The sequence below is a fragment of the Octodon degus genome, unplaced genomic scaffold, assembly GCF_000260255.1.
Source record: "Octodon degus isolate 3935 unplaced genomic scaffold, OctDeg1.0 scaffold00025, whole genome shotgun sequence".
In the NCBI taxonomy this organism is placed as follows: domain Eukaryota; kingdom Metazoa; phylum Chordata; class Mammalia; order Rodentia; family Octodontidae; genus Octodon; species Octodon degus.
Window position 1 is genome coordinate 8,305,948 of NW_004524601.1, and position 24,433 is coordinate 8,330,380.

At 44.6% G+C, this 24,433-nt stretch overlaps 1 protein-coding gene across 1 annotated transcript in view; it reads left to right on the top strand.

The window, feature by feature from the left end:
• Positions 1-24,433, top strand: part of Tmeff2 (transmembrane protein with EGF like and two follistatin like domains 2) — a 251,043-nt gene that overhangs the window by 135,079 nt on the left and 91,531 nt on the right. The window contains exon 5 of the mRNA XM_004628614.2: positions 4,953-5,049. Coding sequence (XP_004628671.1) covers positions 4,953-5,049 — 97 coding nt within the window. The remainder of the gene's footprint in view (positions 1-4,952; positions 5,050-24,433) is intronic.

Consider the following 24,433-nt stretch of genomic DNA (forward strand, 5'->3'; position numbering starts at 1 on the left):
AGACAGAGACAGAGACAGAGACAGAGACAGAGACAGAATTAAAATGTGTATACACAAAAGGTCTTTACCAGAATTATTTACATTATTCCTTACAATTCAATTATAGTTTCTTTTGTTTTTAGTGTACACTTTTGTATTTTATCAGAAAAGGTAAAACAAAATTGACTGTAGAAATTTGCCCATTTCCTTTACCCTGAGCACCTACTTTAAAGATAAAATATAATAGACTAGCTGTTGTTATTCTCCTGTTACCTTGTTGTCTTGTTTCCTTCTGATTTGGGGTTTTCTTGGTGCTGAGGATTGAACTCAAGGCCTTACATGTGCTAAGTTCTCCCTCCACCATCAAATTCTGGAGCTACATGTGCAGTCCAATTATAATTTCCTGGCAGTGGCTAGAAATAACCCAGCTATACTTCACCATGAGAATGGGCACATGAGCACTGGTATATTATTTAATGGAATACTAAGCAATGAAAATATTTAAACCACTGATTCATAAAACTCAAGATTATTCCAAGTGAACGAAGCTCAACACAAAAATTGCATCTTGTAGAATTCCATTAGAATTGTACTCTAGAAGAGTGAAAAGGAGTCTGCGCCCACAGACCTGCCTCAGGTGTAGATGAGGTGGGTGTAGCTCGGAAATGTAGCACTGGGAAGGAGTAGAAGGAAACTTTCTGACAGAGCTTCTTCGTCTTCAGAATTGATTGAAAAGTAGGTTCAGATCTAAGGAATTCATTGAATGTTGGTTTAACTCAGGAATTAACACAATGAGTGACCCTGAATAGGTGTGCATTTCAACATGACATCTCCCCATGTTTTACAAGAGATGTGGGAGGGCTGATAGTGACTTAGGCAGAGAAACAGGCCTGGCACATGTGCGTTTGTGTATATGGGACCAGAGTGAGCACCTACTATGGACTAGAACCCTGGGGGCAGTGGCGGCACCTCAGTAACCGTCACATGAAACTACTGAGGTGGGCAGATTTGAGAAAGAGCTAATCTTATCATTTTTATTACCCTCAATTCCAAATCTCCATAAAAGGAACAAAGCCATTTTAGCTAAAGACCAGCACATTAAATATGCTGTGCTTTTAGTAGTTCAATCTCCCTTGTCCCTCAAAAATTCTTCAATCATTTGCTGCAGCCTGTTTCTATAAAACAAAAAGAAACAATTCTTTTAGTTCACAACTCAAAATAAAGAGCTTAAAATGCAAATCCATGACTAAGATAATGCTGTAAGATAAATGGATTTTATTCTTGTATAATCAGTATATGAATACAAATAATTAAGCACTGATCCTTCCTGTCCCTGGTAATGTAGAAAGACAAAAAGGAAACAATCCAATTCAACACACACTTACAGAGCCCACTGCACCTAATTACTGCTTTTCAAGCTTTTGTGACAGGAACCTTTAGTAAGAATTGCAATTTATATCACAACCCTGTATGTACATACATATCTATTTTTTTAAAAAAGCTCTATTCTTGCTAAATAAGTTGCGTACTGACATTCACTGGTTAAGTCTAGCCTGATCTATGTCTGTGAAATTGTAGATCATGCCCTAAGGCTGGGTGGCTGTTGTGGGTGACAGGGCACAGCACTGTCCTCCGTGCGTAGCTGGATCATAGCCCACCGGTGGCAGCAGAAGCCCTGGGCCCCGCCTCACAGCCGCTAAATCACACTCCATGTCGTAGCAAGGCCTCTGACTCGGTCCTGTGCACATTACCGTGTCGGAAACCCTGTTCCAGGCCATGGACAAAGCAGAACGTGGACAGAATCTTCTTGAGATTGTTCTAGATGGAGATCCTTGCTCAGGGATAGCCTGGGTTTGGTTTTTGTTTGATTTTGTGGTTTTATTTTAGTTTTGCTTATCCAGGGCCAGTGGTATAAATTCCTGCTTGGCAAGTGCAAGGTTCTGAGTTTGATTCTTAATACAAAAAAAAAAAAAAAAAAACCACATAGATATGCTTATCCAGCACCCAAAGAAAACCACAGGTTCAGTATCTCTAAAGATATTAAAGGGTATTAGCATTTTTATTTAAAAAAAAAAAACCCTCAAATAAATGAACAAAATCTACCCGAGTGTTTGAGCTTGATCCCGTTTCAGAACCATTGGTCTATGGGCATAAATCAGGGTTGTGCATTACTGCGATTGTTCATTACAGAAGTGAAAACCCACACTTCAGGTACAGGGAGAACTTTTATTTTTCATTACGGATGACTTCGTATAAAAGCATTTTATTCCCAGAATATTTATTGATGGGGTTATGGCTACTGCTTCTTCTGAATTTACTTCTCCTTGTGGGAAAATTTCCAAACATTTCCTTTCTCCCTGTAACTGCCCTTTCATAGAAGTGTACTGTGAGTTCAAGTCGAAATATTAGCGCCAGGCCTGCTGAGCGGCGCAATTCCTCCCTGGATTACTTCCAGTGGATCCCTAACCCAGGATCCCTGGCTGAGAGCGCCCGCCCGAGAGGCTCTCGCTGCTTATTACGGCCCCTCCCACCACCGTGGCGTCTGTTTCCTGAGTGATGGAAGCTTTACCCTGGAGTCCCCGGTCTTGCTGACACTAAGAGGCTCTCTGGCATTAGCAGCTTCTGCGTTGCATTAATAATAAGAAAGTAATAAAGACGGCAGCCTCAGCTGTTGCGGGTCCCCTGAGGTGAGCCCTGGCCGCCTCTGCTCCCGCCTCCAGCCTAGTGGCCCTGCCTGGAGGGAAGGAGTAGAGGGGAGGGATGCAAGGGCCGCGACCCACAGATGGTGACAGGCCTCCTTCACTTGGGAGGGGACCGCGTCCTTGCCGGCCCCCAGCTTGAAAGCTGTACCAGCAGCACTTTCCCAATCAGAACCGACCTCTGTCATTTGCGGCTCATGCACAGAGGAAGACGTGGAAGCACGGAAGGGACAGCGCAGCGGCGTGGAAGTGCAGGTGGTCCAGCAGAGGAACAGCTTGTTCTTTTAGAAAACATGGTGAAATAAATAAAAGATAATTGAAAAATGAATAAATACATGAATCTACCTAAGAAAGAACTCTAAAGACATTGTGTCCTGTATTTTTGTTTTTTGTTTTTTTCTCTTTCTTTTAAAAAGAAAACAAAACTTTTGGAAGACCATTCAGGTATCTACGTAGCAATAAAATAAAATGGATGGAAAAATGATCTTTGTTGTTAATAGACAAAACAATAATGGCAAGCTACACTAAAGATTGAAGCCAACAGGTTTGTGTGCATTTTAGTAAAATTATTTTTTGTTAAAAAGTTCTTGAGGCCAGGGAGATAGCTCAGTAGAATAAGCGCTTGCCTGGCAAACGCAAGGGCCTGAGTTCAATCCCTGGTCCACACATACACACACACACACACACACAAAAAAAAAAAAATACTTGATGTTGGATCAGCCAGATAGCTCAGCAGATTAAAACACCTGCTTAAGCATACGCAGCGGCTAGGGATCGATCCCAGCCCTGCCCCGAGGGCGCGCTGAGATAGCCATTGAGACTGGGCGTGGTGGTGCGCACCTGTAATCCCAGCGCTTGGGAGGCTGAACACAGGAGGATCACTACGACTGATCTGTGTAGTGAGACGCTGTAGACCCTGCACTAAATACAAAAAAAAATTGAGGGGCAGTCATAAAGACAGGAAAGCAGCATGCTCTTTTTCTAGTGAAAATATGTGGTCTTTTGCAGAAGGGTAATGTTGGAAGGTATTTTTAAATTAAAGTGTATGGTCTGCGCATGGTACCTGATGGTTGCAATTTTTCATTTCCAAGTAAAGCTACTATTTTCAAGTACACATATATTTTTAATTGGGAAAACAGTGATCAACACTTCACAAGTGCCGCTCTTCCCTTGCGCTCCAAATGCTGCAAGTTTTTTTCTCAACTTACACCATCATGTCCTGATTTTGAGAGGTTGAGTTTATAATTGGGTTATATTTTGCCTGTTTCTGAACCTGTATTCTAGAGGAAAAGAAAGGCCCAATATCGTGACTATATTTTAAAATAAAATTACTCTTAAGTCTCTAAGGAAATAACCGTGATTAGCTCTAGGCAATATTTATTTATGTGAGATTTAAGATATCACAGTAAAAACTGCTTTTTTTCTAAAAACTTATAATTGATGTATTTTCTTTGTGAGTACTTAACAGCTTGAGAAAAAAAGTAGACATATCTAATGAAAGGCTAGCCACCTAATGTTTTAAAAATTATAACTGAAATCCTGTGAGTGAAAAAATCTATAACTTTCAATTATAGATAAGAATAAGAAAATGCTAAGTAATTTCTGTAAAATAAGCATTACATTTTTCCTGTAGGGAGGTAACACTCTAAGTCTCTTTTAATTAAATAGCTTTCATATGGTCTGTTTATTAGACAAACAAGTCTCATAAATCCAGTGAAACTTTGTTGTCTGTTGCTTCCTTTCCTTGCCGAGAGTACCGGTGCTCACTAGTAGCGATGGGTGAGGCTTACTGCTAGAGTTGACCTTATAGTGGAGAAAGACGGTAGGACTAGGACGACTCTGTGCAGCAAGCAGATCCACTGCAAACCAGCAGCGCCTTGTGACCCTGGTGTCCGATGAGATAAACCACGCGCACAAGCTTAAATACCGCATGCGTTCTCTTATGTGAGAAGCCAAAAATATAAATAAAGAGCAAAAATGAAGTTAGATGGTAGGAAATGGAGAGACTGGGCCTTTGTGAAGGGGAGGGGACGGAGAGATGGGCGAGGGGACGGAGAGATGGGGGAGGGGACGGAGAGATGGGGGAGGGGCAGCCCAGGCAGAAGCAAGCGAGGTGCCCGTATGTGTATACCAGCTGCCTGCCAGGAGGGGAACCACGGTGGGCTCCAAATGTGGGTTGATAAAAGGCAAAAATTGAAAAACAGTGCACTTGTGGAGCTGTAGCCGCCACGTGTGCTCACCTGCATTTCCTGTCTGCTCCTTTCTGTGCTGCAGTCCACGAAGGCTCTGGAGAAGCCAGTCAGAAGGAGACCTCCACCTGTGACATTTGCCAGTTCGGTGCGGAGTGCGATGAAGATGCCGAGGATGTCTGGTAGGACACTGTTTGTGGTTTACTCTTGCAAACGAGATAAAGACTGTCACTCGCTTCTTTTACCCCATCCTCCGTTCTCCTAAAGATGACACTGTGGGCACTCCTGTTCTCTTCTGAGTTCCCAAGAGGAAACCTGAGCACTGTCACAGCAGCCAGCGGGCGGCTGTCCAGGGCAGAAGCTGTCCAGGGAAATACTGCGCCGCTGAGCTGCGGCCTCCGACTCTGCCGGTGTAGACAGGGAGGGCAATGCCATATTTGCTCAAATATCTCTCGAGAAGCGTCATTGAGACGCAGGGAGTGGTGGCTGTCTAAATCTGTTCAGGCTGCTGTAATAAAATGCCATGAACCAGGTAGCTGAGAAATAGTAGAAGTACTTTCCAAGCCCCAGACTTCATCAGGTTCGGGTCTGCTGAGGTCCTACAGCCTTGACCTCCCTGTGCCCGCGCGGGCAGGAGCGTGGGGGCGCAAGGATGCTCCCTGGGGCTCCTTACCAGAGCGCTAACCTCCCTTGTGAGGGCTCAGCCTCATGACCTAATCACCTCTTGCTACTATCGTTTCGGGGGTCAGAATGTCAAGACAGGAGACAGCAGTAGTGTTCAGGCCATAGCAGTTGCTAATACAGCTCCTGAGACGAAGTTGGAGTGACTGCCGAGGATTCGTGTCGGGCAGGTGCAGTGCGTATGCACGGCTGTTTTGGCAAAAGGCTTCATAACTTGCTGCCTAGGCTCAGTGTAGCGCAGCCTCTCTGATAAAGATACGTAGGACAAATGGTGGGCAGCACTCACTCTTTTAAATGTTATTAAAACTTTTGCCTTCGGTGGAGTTCCTGTATGTAGGTCCTGTCTGATCAGGCAGGAGTGAAAACTCCAAAGGCCAGAATGGTGTTTTTGTGGCATAATAGTGGAAAATAATAGTCTGTGCTACTTTCCTGCCCTCTGTACTCCTCCCTCTTTCTTCTCTGTCCCTCTCCCTCTGTCCTCCCCTTCTCTCTTCCATACTCATCTGTCATGAAAGTAACTGGTTTCTCTTTATTTTCTTCAATATCTAAAGCAGTTAACAATCATATGATCAAACTTGCATGGCAAGAACAAAGAAAACACACATTCAGTGTATGCTGAAAGGAAATGAAGGTAGACTCCAGCCTAGCGAAATGCGGTGCTTCCACGTAAAACTGTCACTGGAGAGCCAGCTGGATCAGCCATCTGTTGATAAGAGCAGGTGCAGTAGACTGTCTCTGCCTGTCAAACACTTGGCGGATGGGCAGCAGAAGCCAAGGTGGCTGGGCGTCTCGGGGTGAAGAGATGTATACGTAATGATGTCTTGAGCATCTAAGAACCTTGAATGAGTGGAGGAAGATTCTCAGAACTACTTTGAGAATTTAAAAAAATAGAATACTTTTTTGGTCTACCCCAAATTTAATGCCTCAGAATTGGGGGTGGTCCTTAAAATTTCACTTCTCTAAAATTCAACAAATGATTATAGAAATACTGATCTTAGGTAGAGGACTGCCTCAATCTGCATCTATAATTTGAGTCTTTTTTAAGCTGTTAATGTGCTTGCTGTAACTTATTTTACTTAAAACATTCGCATGGGTCTCTCACTGTTGTAAAGATGTTTCCTAGTTTCTCATCTTTTTAGAGATCACTTTATAAAGGCAACATAGTTCTGCTTTACACGTACAGAGACTGGACGCCCGGGGTTTTAATATCAATGGGCAGTCGTTGGTGGCTGCAGACTGCCTCTCTTGTGTGCATTTTCCTTAGTCACCTTTACAAGATCCAGAGGAAGTAGATGCTATCCTTAGTTTACTTTACAAAGAGGAAAGTGAGTTTCGAAATATTTTATTGAGAGAGATGAAAATAGAAGGGGAAAGTGAGGAGAGCCTGTTCCCATGACAGTTCAGCCAAAGACAGGTGGAGTAGCCTCTTCCTGTCCTGTCTGGAATAATGAGAGGCCAGATTGCAGTCCGGACACACACGGTGACTGGAGGCCCACAGGTCAGAGCTGGTGACCGGGGAGCTGGCTGCAGCAGACGGTGGGCAGCTGTCCAAGCAAACGCTGTTACTTCTGGTTTTCTTCAAAGTTCAGATCCTGAGTGTACAAGCAGCTCCAGGAGTTTTGGCAAGACCTGTAGCATCAGGAAGATTCTCTAGTGACCCTAGAACCCAATCGTGGCAAGAGGTGTTCAGAAAAAGTCATGAAGGAGATGGGAGAAGGATGGAGCAGGACCCCGGTGGCAGGGAAAAGGAGTGTCAACCATGCCAGGAGTCAGAACACCGGGAGAAAAGCTGGGCTGACACCTACTTCCTGGAACATGTGTAGAAGGCCAACCCTTGGCTAGTGGGCGGGAAGAGGCAGAGTCTGCCTGGGGAAACCAGCTCCAAGATCAGTGGAGCTGGCAGCAGGCTGCTGGGTGCTGTGTCCGTCAGCTGTTGGACGTCTCGTGTGCCCAGCCCAGGGACAAGGCTTGTTCCAAAAACTGGAGCAAGTCTAGACCTCCAGCTGGGGGCTGCGTGGCCATAGCTGTGAAGATTAGAGTCTGAAGAGACAGGGAGCCAAGGAGTTCATTATACTTCCTGGGCAAGAATGAAAAGTGGTTAGTATTTAAATAAAATGCATTTAAAATACCCCGTGCTAGCAGTAAAGGCTGGTGCAGAAACGACAACCGCATTGATTTCTCATTTACAGAAATAGTTTTGTATGTTCCCATGTTATGTTTAGTCATAGACGCAAGGGGCAGACTGTAAACAGCTGAAGGGTCCAAGAACAAAGCAATAAATGAAATTAAACAGGCAGGGAATGAACGAGGCTGTAAAGTAAGAGAGAAAGCGGCGGAGAAGGGCTCTGACACGGCCCTGGGCACATCCTCTGCGTGTCTGTCAGGCTTTCAGACAGCGCTGACATGGAATGGAATCGTGGCCAGGTCCACTCCCAAGCATGAGTACTGCGTAGCGTACGTAACAGCAAAAAGCACAACCTGCTGCTTTGCTTTTTATTTGGCATCAGCTGACTTGCAATTTCAATGCGTACAAATCTCCCCAACGCCGCGTTATGATGTAATAACAAGACACAAATGCTGATGCAAAAGGATGTTATTGTGTCTCAAATACAACACAGGATGGGAAATTAATTCCTGACCTTTCTTTAACCCCGGCCCACAAAATTAATATTTCAAATTTTGCTACAAAGAAGGGCTGAGTATATTTATTCAAAAATTTAGAAAAAGTTATCTCCAAAATGAAGATAGGTACTTGTTAGAAAATCAAAGCTAGTACGTGATTAGTTCATCATGTTTCCCTAGAATGGGTTTTTGACCAAAGCAAGTCACACTGCAGGAAAGTAAACAAAATAAAAGCGAGCAAGTGAGCCCACGTGAAAGAGAAGAGGGGGAGGGAGGGAGGGAGGGAAGGAGGGAGAGAGAGAGAAAAAGAGAGAGAAAGTGTTAGTTAAATAAGAAAAAATAATAATTAGAAGGTGGTATTAGGGACCGGAGAGATAGCTCAGAGTCATGAGCACCTACCTGTCAAGCACAAGGACCTGAGTTTGATCCCTGGCCCCACATACTGTACAGTCTTGGTCCCTGACCCCCGGGCACCCACTGTGCAGCCCCAGAACCAGGCATGGTGACACTCGCCTGTAACCCCAGCACTCAGGAGGTTGAGCCAGGAGGATCTCTGAGTTTGAGACCAGCCCAGGGATATAAGAGTGAGTACAAGGTCAGCCCAAGCTGTATAATGAGACCCCATCTCAAAAAAAAAAAAAAAAAGTGATATTAATAAGCCATGATACAGGGCCAGTGAGATAGCCCAGTGGACTAAGCGCTTGCTTAGGCAAGTGCAATAGGAGATAGTTTCTAATCCAAGATGTGTTTCATATTCATTGACTTCACTGGGAGGTTTTCCATTGCCCTTTCGTCCTATGGAAACACCAAGGTTGCAAAAAGAAAAATCAGAAAATGGTCACGTTTTCTTAATAAGGAAGACTGATACTTGTTACAAAAGAACCTTCAGTGAAGGATATTTGCCAAATGCAGGGAAAGATTAAACTTCCCAAAGAGGGAGTTAAAGTTCTTCAAGATAAGTAATCCATAGCCCACTGTTGCAACAGAGGCATCCTTTACTTAAAATGAAGTTCAGAGACAATTGAAACACCTATGTAAGGGCTTGTGCCTGCCTGTTTAGAGGGAGGAGGTCAGGGAAGGAGAAAAGAGGGACTTAGACGTTTGCTCCTCTTTTTATCTAGGCTGAAAAGAGTCAAACCTGATACATTTACACATCAAAGAGAGTCAGATACACTCTGCCAAATATTTATAAAGAAAGAGAAAGGCTTACAAATAAGACAAACATAATAAACTCGACTCATTGCACAGTGGTAAAACCCAGCTGAGAGCACTGGGAATAGCAACTTGCAATTTCAACCAATATTTCTGATGCTTGGTTTGTTTCAGAAATTGCTGTAAATTCCTTTAAGTATCTTACCTGATAAATTATCTCAGTCAGTCTAAAGTAGGTCAGTAGTAGCTTTGCACTGGGAAAGATTCCTTGGAAGTAATTAGGCCGAACCTTTCTGTTGATCCTGTCAGAAGTAGCTCAGAGCCCTGGATTGATACTCGGCTCATGTGTCGCTGGGGGATATAGGAACCATGCGACAGAGCAGTGGTAGTGAACCTGTGGCACTTGGGCTGCAGCCAGCTGTTTGCTATCAGTGAAAGCTCTAAAAGATTCACCATCCCTGGGATGGTGGCAGCTGGGCGCTGGGTCCTCATCACAGGGTGGGTGGTGTGAATATGGCTGTGTGCCTAATGCTTCCAGGGTATCAACATTGACCGAAGGAGGGAGCACAGGGCTAAGAGCAGGTGCAGCTGGAAGACAAATGGCATAAAGGGACAACTTACGTCACAATGTGTATCTGCCTGAGGTGTGTGCTATACTGCTCTTTATTCCCATTTTACCTCTGCTACTGTTGCATTCTCTCTCTCTCTTTTTTTTTTTTTCTTCTTGGCAGAACCAAGAATTGAACTCAGGCCCTTGCACTTGCCAAGCAAGCGCTTATTCTACTGAGCCATCTCCCCGGCCCCTCTGTCGCATTCTCTATATGCTTCTAAGGCTCCATTAGCAAAGTCACATTGGCTTAGGGGCTGTTCATTTCTCAGTCATCATTCTGTTTGTCTGAAAGCATCAGTGGCATTTTCCAGAACTGTAGCGCTGCTCCACAAGTGTGTGACGTCCCTGTGACCAGCTGCAGTGCTCGAGGAGAGAAGCAGCTTAGCTGCAGTAGAGTGAGTCCCCAAGCAGGCGCGAGCTGCGGATGCTCCACCCGCACACGGGGCCGGGACTAGGACTCGGCGTCCCTCCTGTGAGTGGCTCTTACAAAGACAGTTCAGTCTGAAGTCTTTAGCATCATGCTCTTGGGGGCTGCGAAGGCCCCTGCCACTGAGAGAACTGCGTGTTGTTGGCGTCATTCCCACTGTTAATGCGTTGTGGACTGCAGAGGCTCATGAATATTTGAAGCAGGGCAGTGGCATGGGTGATCCTGGCCCCGCCTTCCCTGTATATATAAGTAAATTAGACGTTGAGTCGTGCTGACTTTAGTGCATTTGGGTTGTGAGCCTGCTAGGGAAATTAAAGCACCTCTGCGAGAAATACAGGATGTAATTTCTTTACAGCAACTATGGGTAGAGAATGGATGAAAAAGACTTATGCTGCACATGGAAAGTTTCCAGTTCTTCTCTACGTAGTGAAAAGATCAGTTCATGTTGTACAGAGTACGGTCAAAGGAGAGGATGCTGATTAGTAACAAATCTTTTGAACTGAGATTTCTTTTAGGCCTCCCTTCTAGGGTTTCCTTTGTATTGATTTTCTTTGTTCTCTGGCTTTAGAACTGTAAATGTGGTAAGTCAAAATTAGCACTGACTTCTAATGTGGATTACTCATAAAGAGAATGAAAAAAAAAAAAAAAAAAAACCATAACAGGTGTGGTATAGAAAATCCAGAAGTTCAGCTTGATGCGTGTGTGGCTTGGTGCAGCTTTTCCTGGCTCCGGGATTCCTATGGCTGGATATTATCTGCCTGAACTGTCTCCTGTCCCTGCCAGGAAGGTAGTGTCACCACCTCTGACCACTGCCAGTGGCTCCCATTTGTGCAGATAGGTTGGGACCAAGAAGGCAAGCTGCTTTTCTTTGCTTCAGTACTTTCATTTGCCCAGAAATGCGTTCAGAGAGAAAGACAAATCAGGACTTGATTGGAGGACGCACACATCTTTCTTCTATGGTCATCTGGAGGGGAACTCGACGCATTTTAGCAAAGAAAGACCCAAATTCAGAATTTGCATTCCTTTGTGTTAATCCTTTTATGCATTCCTGCACCGATCCTGATCACAAAAAGCTAGTCTGTATTTTCCTAAATTTCACATAATGCAATTAAACTTCGCATGCAATTCCAGCTAGACAGGGCTCGCAGGACTGTGACCTGGCATCTCCGCTCAGCGCTCAGTACGGGGCAGTAACAGCCGCCTGGGCCAACAGATGCCATGCGTGTGGTGGAGCTTCTCTCTGCCGTGGCTGCCAGTACCCAAATCTGTACCCAAATCTACAAGCTGAAGCCAAAAGCTTCAAATAGGAGTAAAAGTAAATTAATGGTAATAAACTTCAAATACACAGCAGTTAGATAACACCCAACAAGTGGCCCATTCTGCCAAAAGAATAGTTAGGCCTTATGAAAAGTAACTTTACAATAATTTAAATTTGGAAATAAACTACTGTCTAGTCCTTTGGGTCTTTTGTGTTGTGACCACTTGAAAAGGAATTGGATTTTCACCTACGTTCTGGAGTCTTTGGGTTTTTTTATATCTTGATGAGGCACGTGTTGTAAGTTGTTGTGATTCCTGCGCAGATGCCCCCAGAAAGCTTCATGTGGGCACAGGGATTTTTTGGAGGTGTTGATTCTATTTTTATATTAATTTTATTGAGACAGGAATAGCAGTGAGACAGTTTCAAAACAGATTAGTAGAACAGTTACAATAATTAATACATTGCACATAATGTTGTCTTTGTAGTAGTTATTCAGAGTACAAGATGCAGACATGATATCTTGTCTAAACACTATCAATTCAAAACTTTCTTCTCATTGAACTAAGATAAAGTAGCTGTATATCTGTGCTATTTTATATATACAGATATATAGATACATATTTTTTCACTACAAAATGGTCCTTCATTTGTATCCCCCCCACTTTTTTTTACTTTCGTCAGAGATGGGTTTTCTATTGCCATTGAAATATTGTAGGTGCATGAATTCAGCAAAGTAATCCAATATAGTCCAATAGTCCATAATGGTAGTAGGTTATCTGCAGGACTGGCAACGTCAGAAGTTGTTGACTTGAGCCTTTTACAGCTCAGCATTTTAATATGGCTTTGCTTTTTATACCTCGTTATTATACTTTTCTGCTGGAAGGTTAAGACCGAGTCAGATGCTCTCATGATTTACCCTGAAGCCCCGTGCAGCAGTTTGTAGGTCTTTTTGCAGAGTCAGCCCTGCGTAGGTGTTGATTCTGGAGTGTGTGATAGATCCGTAGTGCAACGCTGGAATGAAGGGTGGGGGACCACTGGGTCAGTCCACAGGTTGCCCCGGCACCGCCCTAATCCTCTCAGGCTGCATATAAGGACCAGGAGCCTGTCTCATGCCTTCTTGTTGCCCTTGCCATCTTGTACTGCTGTGAACTGCTGCCCTCTGCCACATACTGCCCTGCCTTGAACCTAGCTGGACGTGGCCCGAAACCTCCGCAGACTGTGAGCCAAATACGCCTTTCCTCCTTTAACCTTGAGTAACAGGTATTTTGTCTCAGCAGTGACAGAAAATTAACCAAGACACAAATGATGAATAAAACTTAATTAGGATATGACAAGAACAAACCCAGATCTAGGGTACAGTAATGAGAACATAGGCCAAAGGAGTCTGGACTTCACCACGTGTACTGTTGCAAGCCTGCAATCCCAGTACTCTGGGAGACTGAGGCCAGAGGATTGCAAGATGGAGCCGACTGGATAGCTTAGCGAGATTGTTTCTCAAGATAAAAATATCAAAGGACTCAATCTGAAGGTGCTGGCTTCCATGCTCTGTACCAAAACAATTTAAAAAACAAAAAAGCATTCTGAACTTTAACATGTATCTGATAATATATTTTTACTAAATTAATTTATGCTGCAGTGTAAATTATACAACTATTTTATTCAAAATAATGAAATACTGCCCAAGGGCCAAACCAAGGAAACCGACGCTCCCGTGCGCCTCTTACTTAACTGTTCCTATTGAGTTTCTGGTGGAGCTGTGGCCTACTCCCTCCCAGGGGCATACTGCCAGCCTTTGGAGGTCTTCACCAGACATACCACTTGCTTCTTGAGGCGTTTGGGTCTCAGATTGGACCATGTTATGACTCAGGGCAGCCTCGTTCTTAGAACCACAGAATATATGTTCTGCTCTCAGTGTAGCATTGTCTGTCTTGGAGATAAAAACACGAAGCCCAGTGAAGCTGTCAGAATCCAACAGAACTCTCCAGAGGCTGTGTCTGTGGCCAGGACCATTCATGGACCCCTTTAATCCTCACTCCAAGATTATGAAGTTCAGTGTTGTGATAATCCCCACTCCACAGAAAAGAAACTGAGGCTCACACGGAGGGGATATTCTATTTTATTCAAAATAATGAAATACTGCCTGAGGGTCAAACCGAGGAAACCGACGCTCCCGTGCGCCTCTTACTTAACTGTTCCTATTTGAGTTTTGATGGAGCTGTGGCCTTCTCCCTCCCAGACATACCAATTTCTTGGGCCAGTCCACCTCCTCAGACCACAGCAGCAAGTGGAAGAACTCGTTCGAAGCCACAAGGCCAACTCCAGGAATCATGCCCTTCACTACTACTTAAGGTCATTTCTGACCTCTGCATGACACAACTGGTGTGTGTATGTGGTGTACACTGTGTGTCTACTGCGTGCACACGCATACACATATAAGGAAAATATCTAATGCAGGTTTTATACTAAGTATAAAGCTTCACAGCTTTAATGATACAGTATAAAAACAAAGACTTCAAGAGCCAACTTGTGCCAAAGCCCATCGCTAGCTAGCACAATGGCCATTACACCCTAGGGGGTTTTTAAAAAGAATTATTTTTAAAGAATACAAAATAATGATAGGAAAAAAACAAAAACAACATTAGAAATGATACAAGAGTCCACTAAACAAAGTAATAGGACTTTAACAATGGTTGCTGTAACATGATGTTATTAGTTGTTCAGATTACCAGATATAAACATGTGGGACTCTTTTAAAGAAAAAAAAAAAAAAATGGCAAAGATGTTATAAGATGTTCAAAAGAGGAAAAAAATCAGAGTTAAAAAAAAAATTAAGCATCAACTGCTCCTTTCAAAAGACCAGCAGAAATTATCAGTACAGGGCCAGCGAGATAGCTCAGCAGACTAAAGCGCCTGCTTAGGCAAGCGCAGGGACCACGGATGGATCCCTGGTACCACAAGCTGCACCAGCCCCACCCCCTGGGCAGGCTGAGCTGTCCAGAGTCTGGGTGTGGTGGAGTACCCCTGTAATCCCGCACTGGGGAAGCTGAAAGCAGGAAGATCATCACGAGTGCAAGCTATGTAGTGAGACCCTGAAACAGCAAATACATTTTTAAAAAAAGAAAAGAATTCAGCCCTACAATTATCCAAACTAGGGGCCGGGGAGATGGCTCAGCAAAATAAGCACTTCCCTGGCAAGCCCAAGGGCCTAAGTTCAATCCCCGGTTCTGCAAAAAAAAAAAAAAAAAAAAGAATTATCCAAACTATTCTGCATATATACCTAAGTATATCTTTTCCCCATCTAACATTTATTCTTTTTCTCCTTCCAGTTTTTCCTTACCCTCAGCACTTTTAACCAGCTAGGTGGACCCTTACTTCTTGGAAGTCCCCCTCAGGGCTGACTAGTTTTGAGGGCTTTTCCCCCTTTGGGGAAGCACTGAAATATGTGAGTATATAAACTAAGAAGACACCATGCAGTGCCATTAATCCCCTCAGCGTGCCTTTTTATTGTACTTATTCCTCATTGCTGCCACTTGCCTGAAGCAGTTCTGGAAATCCCTCCACGAGTGTCTGCAAGGTGGGTGCAGACAGCTGAAGACACTCACCAGAGAGGACTAGAGAATGGCTGCAGAGGTAATAGGGAGGCAGTGTTTTGAGAGTGAACTGGTGGAGCTGTCTCTTTTATGTGGCTAATCTCTTCAACATTTGCTCTATTTTTATGTTCCATATTACGACTATTCACAGTGAACATTTTACTGGGACTCTGTGTGTCCAGTTAGATGAGGTGGTTTGCCATGAGGTTGCACACAGAGCTACCCTCACTGAAACCTGATACTTTGAGCAGCTTAGATGCCACTTGGTTTTTGGAGTGATAGTGACAGTCCTGGTTGTGAAGCAGGGTGAAAACCCTTTACATGAGGAAAACAGTAATGCGTCGAGATTACCTCGTGCAGTGAAGAGGGCATACTGAGCGGATTTTAGGGACTAGTGCTCCTAAGTCTTCCCCTTCCATTAGTGCTGGGGTCTTACCATCTGCAGCGTCTCAGAGGGCTAGCCCGAAAGGAGGCCGGAGACGACCTCAGAGACAGGGCTCAGCTTTTTCCCCTACAGTCTTGGCCTTCTTCCTAGTGGCAAGAGAAGGTTTATTTTCTTGTAACTATTTTTGCTCTAAGAACAGAAATTAGTGGAGCCAAGAAATAGGACAAGCAAAAACCCAGAAAGAATTACCAAAGAGAAAGCGACGTGGGTCCTATGTCAGTGGGTTTTAATCTCCAAGGTACTAGCAGGGGCAGCGCCCCCACTACTTTTTAATTGAGCACTTAAAACTATGTAACATGAAGCCCAAACAGACCTTGTCAATGGTTACATCATAATCGCTCTAATTCTGATTATAAAAGTTGAGGGCCGGGGAGATGGCTCAGTGGAATAAGCGCTTCCCTGGAAAGCGCAAGGGCCTGAGTTCAATCCCCGGTTCCGAAAAAAAAAAAAGTTGTACACATTTATTATACAGATTGTTTAAAATATAGCAGTATAAAAATTACAGAAAAACACCATCTTTGACCAATATAGCCACTGAAATTTGGAGATATATTTTTGTCCCCTGTGTGTGGGCGTGTTTACACAAAGCTAATCATTTTACATCAGTGCAGTCATCTCCCGTGCAAATCTTTTCCACAAGCTTGAGGCTCGGCTATTTGGCAACGGTCGGGAATGTTGTACATGTTTACGGGTCAGCATTTGCATTTTCAGCCTACTTTCCGTGACCCAGGTTCTCATTGGCGTTTCCAATTTTTCAGCCTCTCTCAAGACTGACTTATTTGAGAGGCCTGCTTTATGGTATGGTACTGAAAGCTTCGCCATTTCCGGTATCCACGTACACAGTAGCTTTATGAGGCGTGAGCAGGGTGCCCAAGAAAGTGTGCCGCCCATGCTGCACTGCAGTGAGTGACAGCTCCACTCCCGGGGTCTTCAGGGTCGCTTCCCAGTGGAACGTGTTGGTGGTGGCAGCGGTGGCGCCGCTGTGCACACGTGGAGAGCCATCCGCAGCAGCCGCACCAGGCTGCCCAGATATTTGCTCTCACAAACAGGACGGCTAATGAATGATTGAACGAATTGTAAAATTATAGGCAACATCAACTGAAAAATTAATACTGCTGACTATCTAAATGCTTATTATGGTAAGAAGAAAAACATAAATAATGAAAACAAATAGCTGATTTTCAAACTCCCCTCCAGTGCAAAATAAAATGAGTCAGGGGTAGTTCCATTCATTCTTTTATCGTGAAGTGAAAGAAACCTAAGAAATCAGGACGATGCACTTGAGACGGGTGGGCCTCCAGAGATTGTTTACCACGGCTCTTCTCTGTTCGGTACACCCTTCACAAAGTCATGGACATAGTAATTCACTCTGTTCTCTGAGCTTATCCTAACGTGAGCTTTCTACAATGGAAACTGTTTTATCTGAAGCAATAAAAGTAGTATTAGGTCTCCGGTAGCCATAAGGGCTTATCGTCAGCAGATATTAGGTGTCCATCTGGGGCAAGTGGACAGTCACTGGGGAGAAAGCAAAAATAAGAGTAATAAAATATAAGGCTCACATTAGCAAAAGTCAGTGGTGTGTTTCTGCAACAAACATAGATATCTGGATATATTTGGAACTTTAGGACATTCAAACATAATTAAAATTATCAACTAAAAGAAATAAACATGTTGTATTCAATAGCTCAGTGCAGTTTAATTCTATTTAAATATTATTTTTCTTTCTTTAAAAATATATTAGGACTGGGCCAGTGAGACAGCTCAGCATTCTAAAGCATCTGCTTAGGCAAGCTTAGGCAAAGCTCAGGGACCACGTTTGGATCCCCAGCACCACATGCCACACCAGCCCCACTGCCAGGGTGGACTGAGTTGGCCACAAAAAAAAAAAAAAAATATATATATATATATATATATATATGGAAAAACAAAGTACAACATCTGCTTGTATAGCATCAACACTGAATCTTCAAACCTAGGAGTGAGGGGAACGAAAGAATGATAAGCAAGCCCTGTCTTGGTTGGTACATCAGTGCATTTGTCAGGGTTTTGCAGAGTAACAGAGCAAGTAGCTAACTAGGGAAATAGACAGCAGGCAGGGAACTGAACCTCCCCAACTCAGGAGACCGAAGGATCTCATATGCAAGGCCTAGTAAGACCTTTTCTTAAAATAAAATAAAAGACAGTTGGTATATAGCTCACTGCCATCTTGGTTCAATCCCCAGTACCACAAAAAGGGGGTGGGGAAGAAAGGAGGGGAGGGGGAAGGCAAGAGAGGGAGGGAAGAGGAGAGAGGAAAGAGATAGATCTGTCCACACACCTCTTCTCCAGATTTTCCTGTTACCAGTGTTCTGGTCATGTTCTGTCCAAGTCTCAGACCACCCAAAGTGAGGGCTGTAAATCAGTGCATAAGCACACAGTCCACCATCCCTTCTTCCAGCAAAGTGAAGACCCACGCCCACTCCTGAGAGCTCTGTCCCCAGAGGGATCTCCCTTTGCTGCCCTCCCTTAGCAATGCCCCTCGAGGCTCTGTGACCTGTTAGTCAGAATCAGTCCTACTCCAGGCCCCAGTCCTCTTCTCTGCTGTTAACTTTTCACGGGGCTGCCACAGGTGCAGGCTGGGATGGTGAGGACGGTGCCTTAGATATGGGACCAGGACGCTGGGGCGCCTTCTCATGTAACTTCCTGGGGGGGGGGGCCCTGACTGCACAGCACACTTTTGCATTTAATAATGAAAAGTCGCACACCCACCTGCGCAGCTCAGTGGAGGCCAGAACGTGCAGATCATGATGAGAAACGTCATGAGAACATGGTGCGCAGCAGTGAGCGCTCATTCAGTACAGGCCTGCATCAGGCCAGGAGCTGTTTCATGACAGGAGAGTAGCACTCCTGCAGAGGGTAGCCCAGCTGTGCTGCAGAATCCCACAGGCTTGCACTACGCTTCAGGGCGACGGGCCTGCCGACTCCAGACTGCATCCTTGTCCACACTTGGACCCTGCTGGATCCACTAGTCCTGCCGCTCAGAAGCAGAAGGCTTGCAGGCATCCTGGGCTGTGGTGAGCTTTCTCTTACTCTCAGCACTGCCCAGCTCTAGCAGCTTTCCAGTGGCGGGGTAAGTGCCCCAAAGTGACAGACTCAAATAAGGACTGCATGCCTCTGAAGCCCAAAGAAGCCAACTAGGCAGTACGACCCTTTGTTGCCTGAGAAAGAGGCAGGTGCGATGATTTATCCTTTCCCTTGGAAGAGATAGCTCAGTACATCCCACACCCATGGACTCCTAAAACTTTCACTGAATTTTCCTGAATTTTTGTGGAGTTTATTTTCCATATCCTGATTTGCAAATGTCATAGCAGCAAGTAGAGTGGTTTCTGCTTCTCGTGCTCTGGCCGCAGGCAGCATACCACCATGGGTTAGGCCAGCATCCATTACACTTGGGAGGGAAGAAAAGGCAGGATGCCTGTGAACTAAATTGGGATACAGTGCAGAGAGCTGATGATTGCCTGCCACGCGATGCGGGAGGTGTGTCGGCTGCCCGGCTAGCTGCAAGCGGACTGCTCCGGGGTCCTTGTGGACCACGGAGAGAACAAGACATGGTTGGTGCACAGCAGGCCTCAGGGAGGTGTTCATTGTCTTGCCGATGGAGCCACATCTGCTTTAGCAGCTGCGGTTGAAGTCACTACCTCGGGAAGTCTGTGATGTCCACTGCCAGTCCAATAGGAAAGCTGAACAGGAACATGACGTGAATCACCGTTTCCAGCCCCTCCAAGGCCGTGATGCTGGTGCTGGTCTGTCCAGTCCCTCCGAGTGCAGGGCTGCTTTTGGGCTCATGTTCCCCAGTGCAGCAGCCATTCTACATACTTCTGCTTGCCCCTTCCCACCATACTGGCTCTTGATCCACAAAATTAAAAGAAGGGAAGAGTTTCTGCCAGCTGATGAACTTGTGTATTCTATCTGTGCATCCCAGGATGGAGAAAGACCCACAAGCCAGGGGCAGAGCCGCGAGGCCCCTGAAACATGGCCCAAGCTAAACCTTCAGTGGCCACGTGACCTGTGCAAGCCCCGCCCCACCCTGTGCACGAGTGGCGCTGTGAGTCTGCAGGAGTGGGTGTCAGCTCTCTCACCCAGGAGGTCTGATTCCCAAGGCTTAGTCACTGTGGTCATCAGCTCTTTTTCGTTGAGGATGACTGGGGAAACGCTGAACAGTATAAATGTTAGGCATGCTTCAGAGATACTTTCTCACGGAGAACTGACTCCCTCTCACCCAAGGGTCTCTAGTTTAGACATGGGCTCAAGTCTGAGATCTGCTTAAGGCTCAGTTGTTCTCTGTGTTTAAGATTCTTGCTAGACTTTTGTTTATTAAATCTGGAATTTTTCTTCTTAGGCAGGATAAGAACTTAGACTTTCTACCTGTTTTACCTTGAGAACACTGATCCACTAGCCAGTGCCGTAGGTCTTCTCTGACTCTAAATCGGCATCCTTACATCAACCTTGTCACGTTGTTTTGGCTCTGTTTGTGCTGCTCTTTGACTTGTAACATCTTGAGTTGCTCACGTTGCCCTTTAGTTTCTGCCATTCCTAGTATAGCCTGTAGATCAGAGAAGTCACAAAGCTGGTCGAGGGTGCTGTGGTTCATTCAGCCTGGAAATTTCTCACGGTTGGAGTACTAAGTGTACCCTCCAGCCCCTTCCACTGAGGCTGTGGAGCTCTCAAGGGAGCAGTCCTCTCCTGTTGTCGAATCCTTCTGTACTCAGCCAAGGCACGTGTGGTCTTTCCAAGCCACTCACTGTCGGCCCCCTCTGGTCTCCAAGCTGCAGCCAGCGCAAAGTGTGGAAGCTTCATTTAATGAGTCCATGTCAGTGCGTTCAGCCTGATCTAGCTTCATGTTCTTCCCGTGTGCGTATCCCTTCCGACAGCTGTTCCCTGGATTTTTGTCCACAGGAGTGAGAAAATCGAGCAGTTTTTAGAGTACAGCGGAACACACAGCAGCCACTGGAGCAGTTCTTAGAAAATTCAGGGCCTATGTCCTTGGACGAGATGGGGAGAAGCTCCCACCAACAGAGAAGGCTGCTAGCAACTGAGTACAGCGGCCCCTCACCTATCACGGAAGCCACGCTCCAGATACCCCTGCAATAAGTGAAAATCAGTGAAGTAGTGATGTCATATTTATTTTAGTATTTATATTTAAGGCTTTATAAGCCCTTCCCAAACTCTTACAAACTTTCCTGAACTTCTAAAAACACTTCTAATGGTTTTAACCATTTTCTAAATTCATAAACCTATAATCTTAACAATATATACTGTATGGTACTGCAGAATCCCATGACATAGTGAAAAATGTGCAATCATTTAGATTAATATTTTTGAAAACCCACAAAACAGTGAGTCTGTGAAAGTTGAGCCACAAAATAGCGAGGGATGACTGCGCTTTGTTTCTGCAGCTCCACCAGGCTCCTCTCACACATCCCGTCCCACCCCCAGGTGCCATTGCTTTCCAGGACATGCGTGTGTGACCGTGGACACCCTTTGAGGCTGGGCTTCCCCTTGGGTTGCAGTTCTGTTGGGCACATGATGAAATTCCTGGTTTCACTATCAGCAGCATCGACCCTGTGACTACAAGCGGAAAGGATCTTCTTCAGCAGACAGAATTTTTCTGATCACTTATACAATACTTCTGTTGTAAATGCGAATCCTTGAAATCATCTTTGTTTTGGCCCAACTTTGTCCAGCAAAATAAATAGCAACCAGCCAATTTCACTATATTTACTAGTTTGCACAAAATGTTTGACATTATCAAATTAGCCCCCCGATCTCTGCTCTTTGGAAGTAGTCCACTGGAGGTCCACTGGTGATGTTTTATATATCTGGTTGCCAGATAATGCCGTGGAAAATCAGTGCTTGCTTTACTACTAGAAATAAAGAATAGGCTTGAAAATTCTGAGACCCACCAGGAAAAAAAATCTGTTCTTTTAAAACCACTCTCGTTGTCAATACCTGGATTGGCTATGATTTTCCAGAGAAATAGAACCAATAGGTCATGGGAAGAAAAAGGGGGGGGGAGAGCGCATGGGAAGCTCACTCACACGGAGGTGGATGAGTCCCGAGATCCGCAGTCAGATGCTGAAGAGCTGGTGGTTCCTCACGGTCTGCATGCTGGCAGGCTCCAGGTCGAGCAGGAGCTAGTATTTCAGTCCATGCCTGAACTGGAAAGGCAGGAAATGATCACGGTCCCTGCTCTGGGCAGCCAGCCTGGAGGAATTCTCTCTTACTTGGCTGGCTGTCCCACTCACATCTCAGAGGACTGCATGCATCCCGCCCCACGAAGGAGATCAGTCTGCTTGCCTCAGTCTGCTGAGTCAAATGCTGAACGCTCCGCACCCAGAAAAATCCCCCAGATGCACTCAGAAGCATGCTTGAATGAACGTCTTAATCCCTGGGACACAGCCAGGTTGGCCTACAGAATTAGCCAGAGTGGTCAGTACCTGGTATATTTGTATAAAGCTATTCTGTATTTAGGGGACACACCCTGCCATGCTTTATAGCCAAATTCATTATTTTTGTAATAACCATCATATTGCTGTTGTTTCGGAGGAAGTACTTCCTACTTAAGATACACATGTCAAAGGACTGGCGAGACGGCTCAGTAGAATAAGCACTTGCCTGGCAAGCACAAGAGCCTGAGCTCAACCTCCAGTTCCACCAAAGCAAAAAAAAAAAAAAAAAAAAAAAAAAACAAAAAAAAAAAAAAAAAAAAATATGCATGTCATGAAGGAGCAGCCAGAGGATAAGATTCTAAAGTTTTTGAAAAATATATGCTTTTTAGGCCACTCTCTCCTCTCCTGTGATCACCAACATTTCAGTGTGCTGGGGGCGGGGGCAGTCTTGACAGCTGAATGCAAAAAGCATGTGAATGCTTAAAAATGATAACCTTTTGGTAAAAGGAAAGGCTTGAATGCTTGGCGCCATGGCCTCATCAAAGCTAGACAAGCGATGTTTAAGAAGGGTAAGGAGCTAATGGGCAAGGTGAAAAGCCCGGACGGAGGCTGGGGCTAGGAGCCCTCATGCCATGCCTTGCGTGAGAGCGCATCATTTTCCGCGCTGTCTTCTTTCATATGTATGAGACTGCAGGTACACAGATTGTAAGATAATTCACATGAAACCCACCCAAAGGACGCAGTTGAGTAGTGTTCAGAAGATTCGCCAAATTGTACACTTTGAAACACAATTTGTGTTGTTGTTTCATTTTTAAATCACTGTAGAAAGAGACTGTATCCATCTGTGGCCCATCCCCATTGTGGGAGGATAGGGGGGCACCTGAGGAGGCCCAGGCACCTCCTCAGCGTTAGCAACCGTAGTAATCTGCTCTCTGTATTTACACATTTGCATGTTCTGGACATTTCATCGAACCAAGAATCACTCAATGCGTGACCTTTGGAGACTTCAGTCTTTCACTTAGCACAATGCCATCCATTTGGGAGAGAAGTCTATACTCATTCTGGTTAATGAAAAATCTTCTAATGTAGAATACACTGTGTTTGGGTCACCTGAGTTGACAAACTAAGTTGACAAAAATTTAGTTTCTGTCTTTTGGCTCCCATGATAGAGCCACTGTACGTATGTGTACACGTGTTTTTAGGGCTCTTGGTTATGTACCTATCAGTGGAAGGCTGGGTGAGATGGTAACTCTGTGTCTCACTTTCTAAGGGACTGGCAAACTGCTTTCTAAAGGGACTGTCCCAGTTGTTTTCTGGCCCATGCCATGTGAAGGCCCGAGTTCTCTGCAGCACCCCCAGTGCTCATTATTATCTGTCTGTGCTTCTTGTAACCTCGCAGGGTAGAAAACGATATCTGAGCATTAATTTTATTTGCATTTCCCAGGTGACAAGATTAAGTCTCCTAATCGTACAGAGAATCACCTCTTTTGAGTTAGCGTTTTACAACTTTAATGAATATATGCATGTTTTATTTTATACATAAATAATATTTTATTGATACATTGGATGTTTAGATATCCTTTGAAGACAAATAACTACTTGGATCTTTTCTGCATTTCAAAATTGACTTACCTATTTATTACTGAATTGAGTTTTTTAAATATAGTTTAGATGCAAGGCCCCTGTCAGATGGATCATTTGTAAATTTCTCCTCCGTGCTATGAAGTTGCCTTTTCACTCTTTTGGTGACATATTTTAAAAAAAAAAATACTTTGTACTTTTGGCGAGTTCTAATTCAGTTATTGTTCTGTGATTTACACCAGTGGTTGTTCCTAAGAAAGCTTTGCTTAACCAAAGTTCAGGCACAGTGATTTATATTTTCCACCTAGCAGTTTAGCTTTAGCTTTATATTGAGGCTCACGACCCGTTTTGAGTTAATATTTGTGTAGATAGAGAATTGGGAGCAAAACTCCCAGTTCAGGCTTCCGTGGGGTTATCCAGTTGTTATGGAGTCCTTTGTTCAAAAGACTATTTTTCCCCCCTTGAATTTTCATACCTCCTTATTGAAATCAGTTAATTCTGTGTGCAAGATTTATTTCTGGATCTATATTTTATCCAAAAAATCTGCAGTCCAGTTTGTGTGCCAAAGCTGGACTCTGTTTTCTCGTTGGAAGAGCGTAGGAAACAAAGGCGTTGGTCTGTGCAGCTTTCACGGTTCCTTTGAGCTCTGGCATTACCAACAGTAGGATCAGAACTCCTGTGAGCTGTGGCGCACATCCTTGTCCCCACCTCAGGGGCCCCGGTGGCATTGTTCCTCTTTTCTTTCTGGGCTAAAATTTCTGTGAGGTCATTT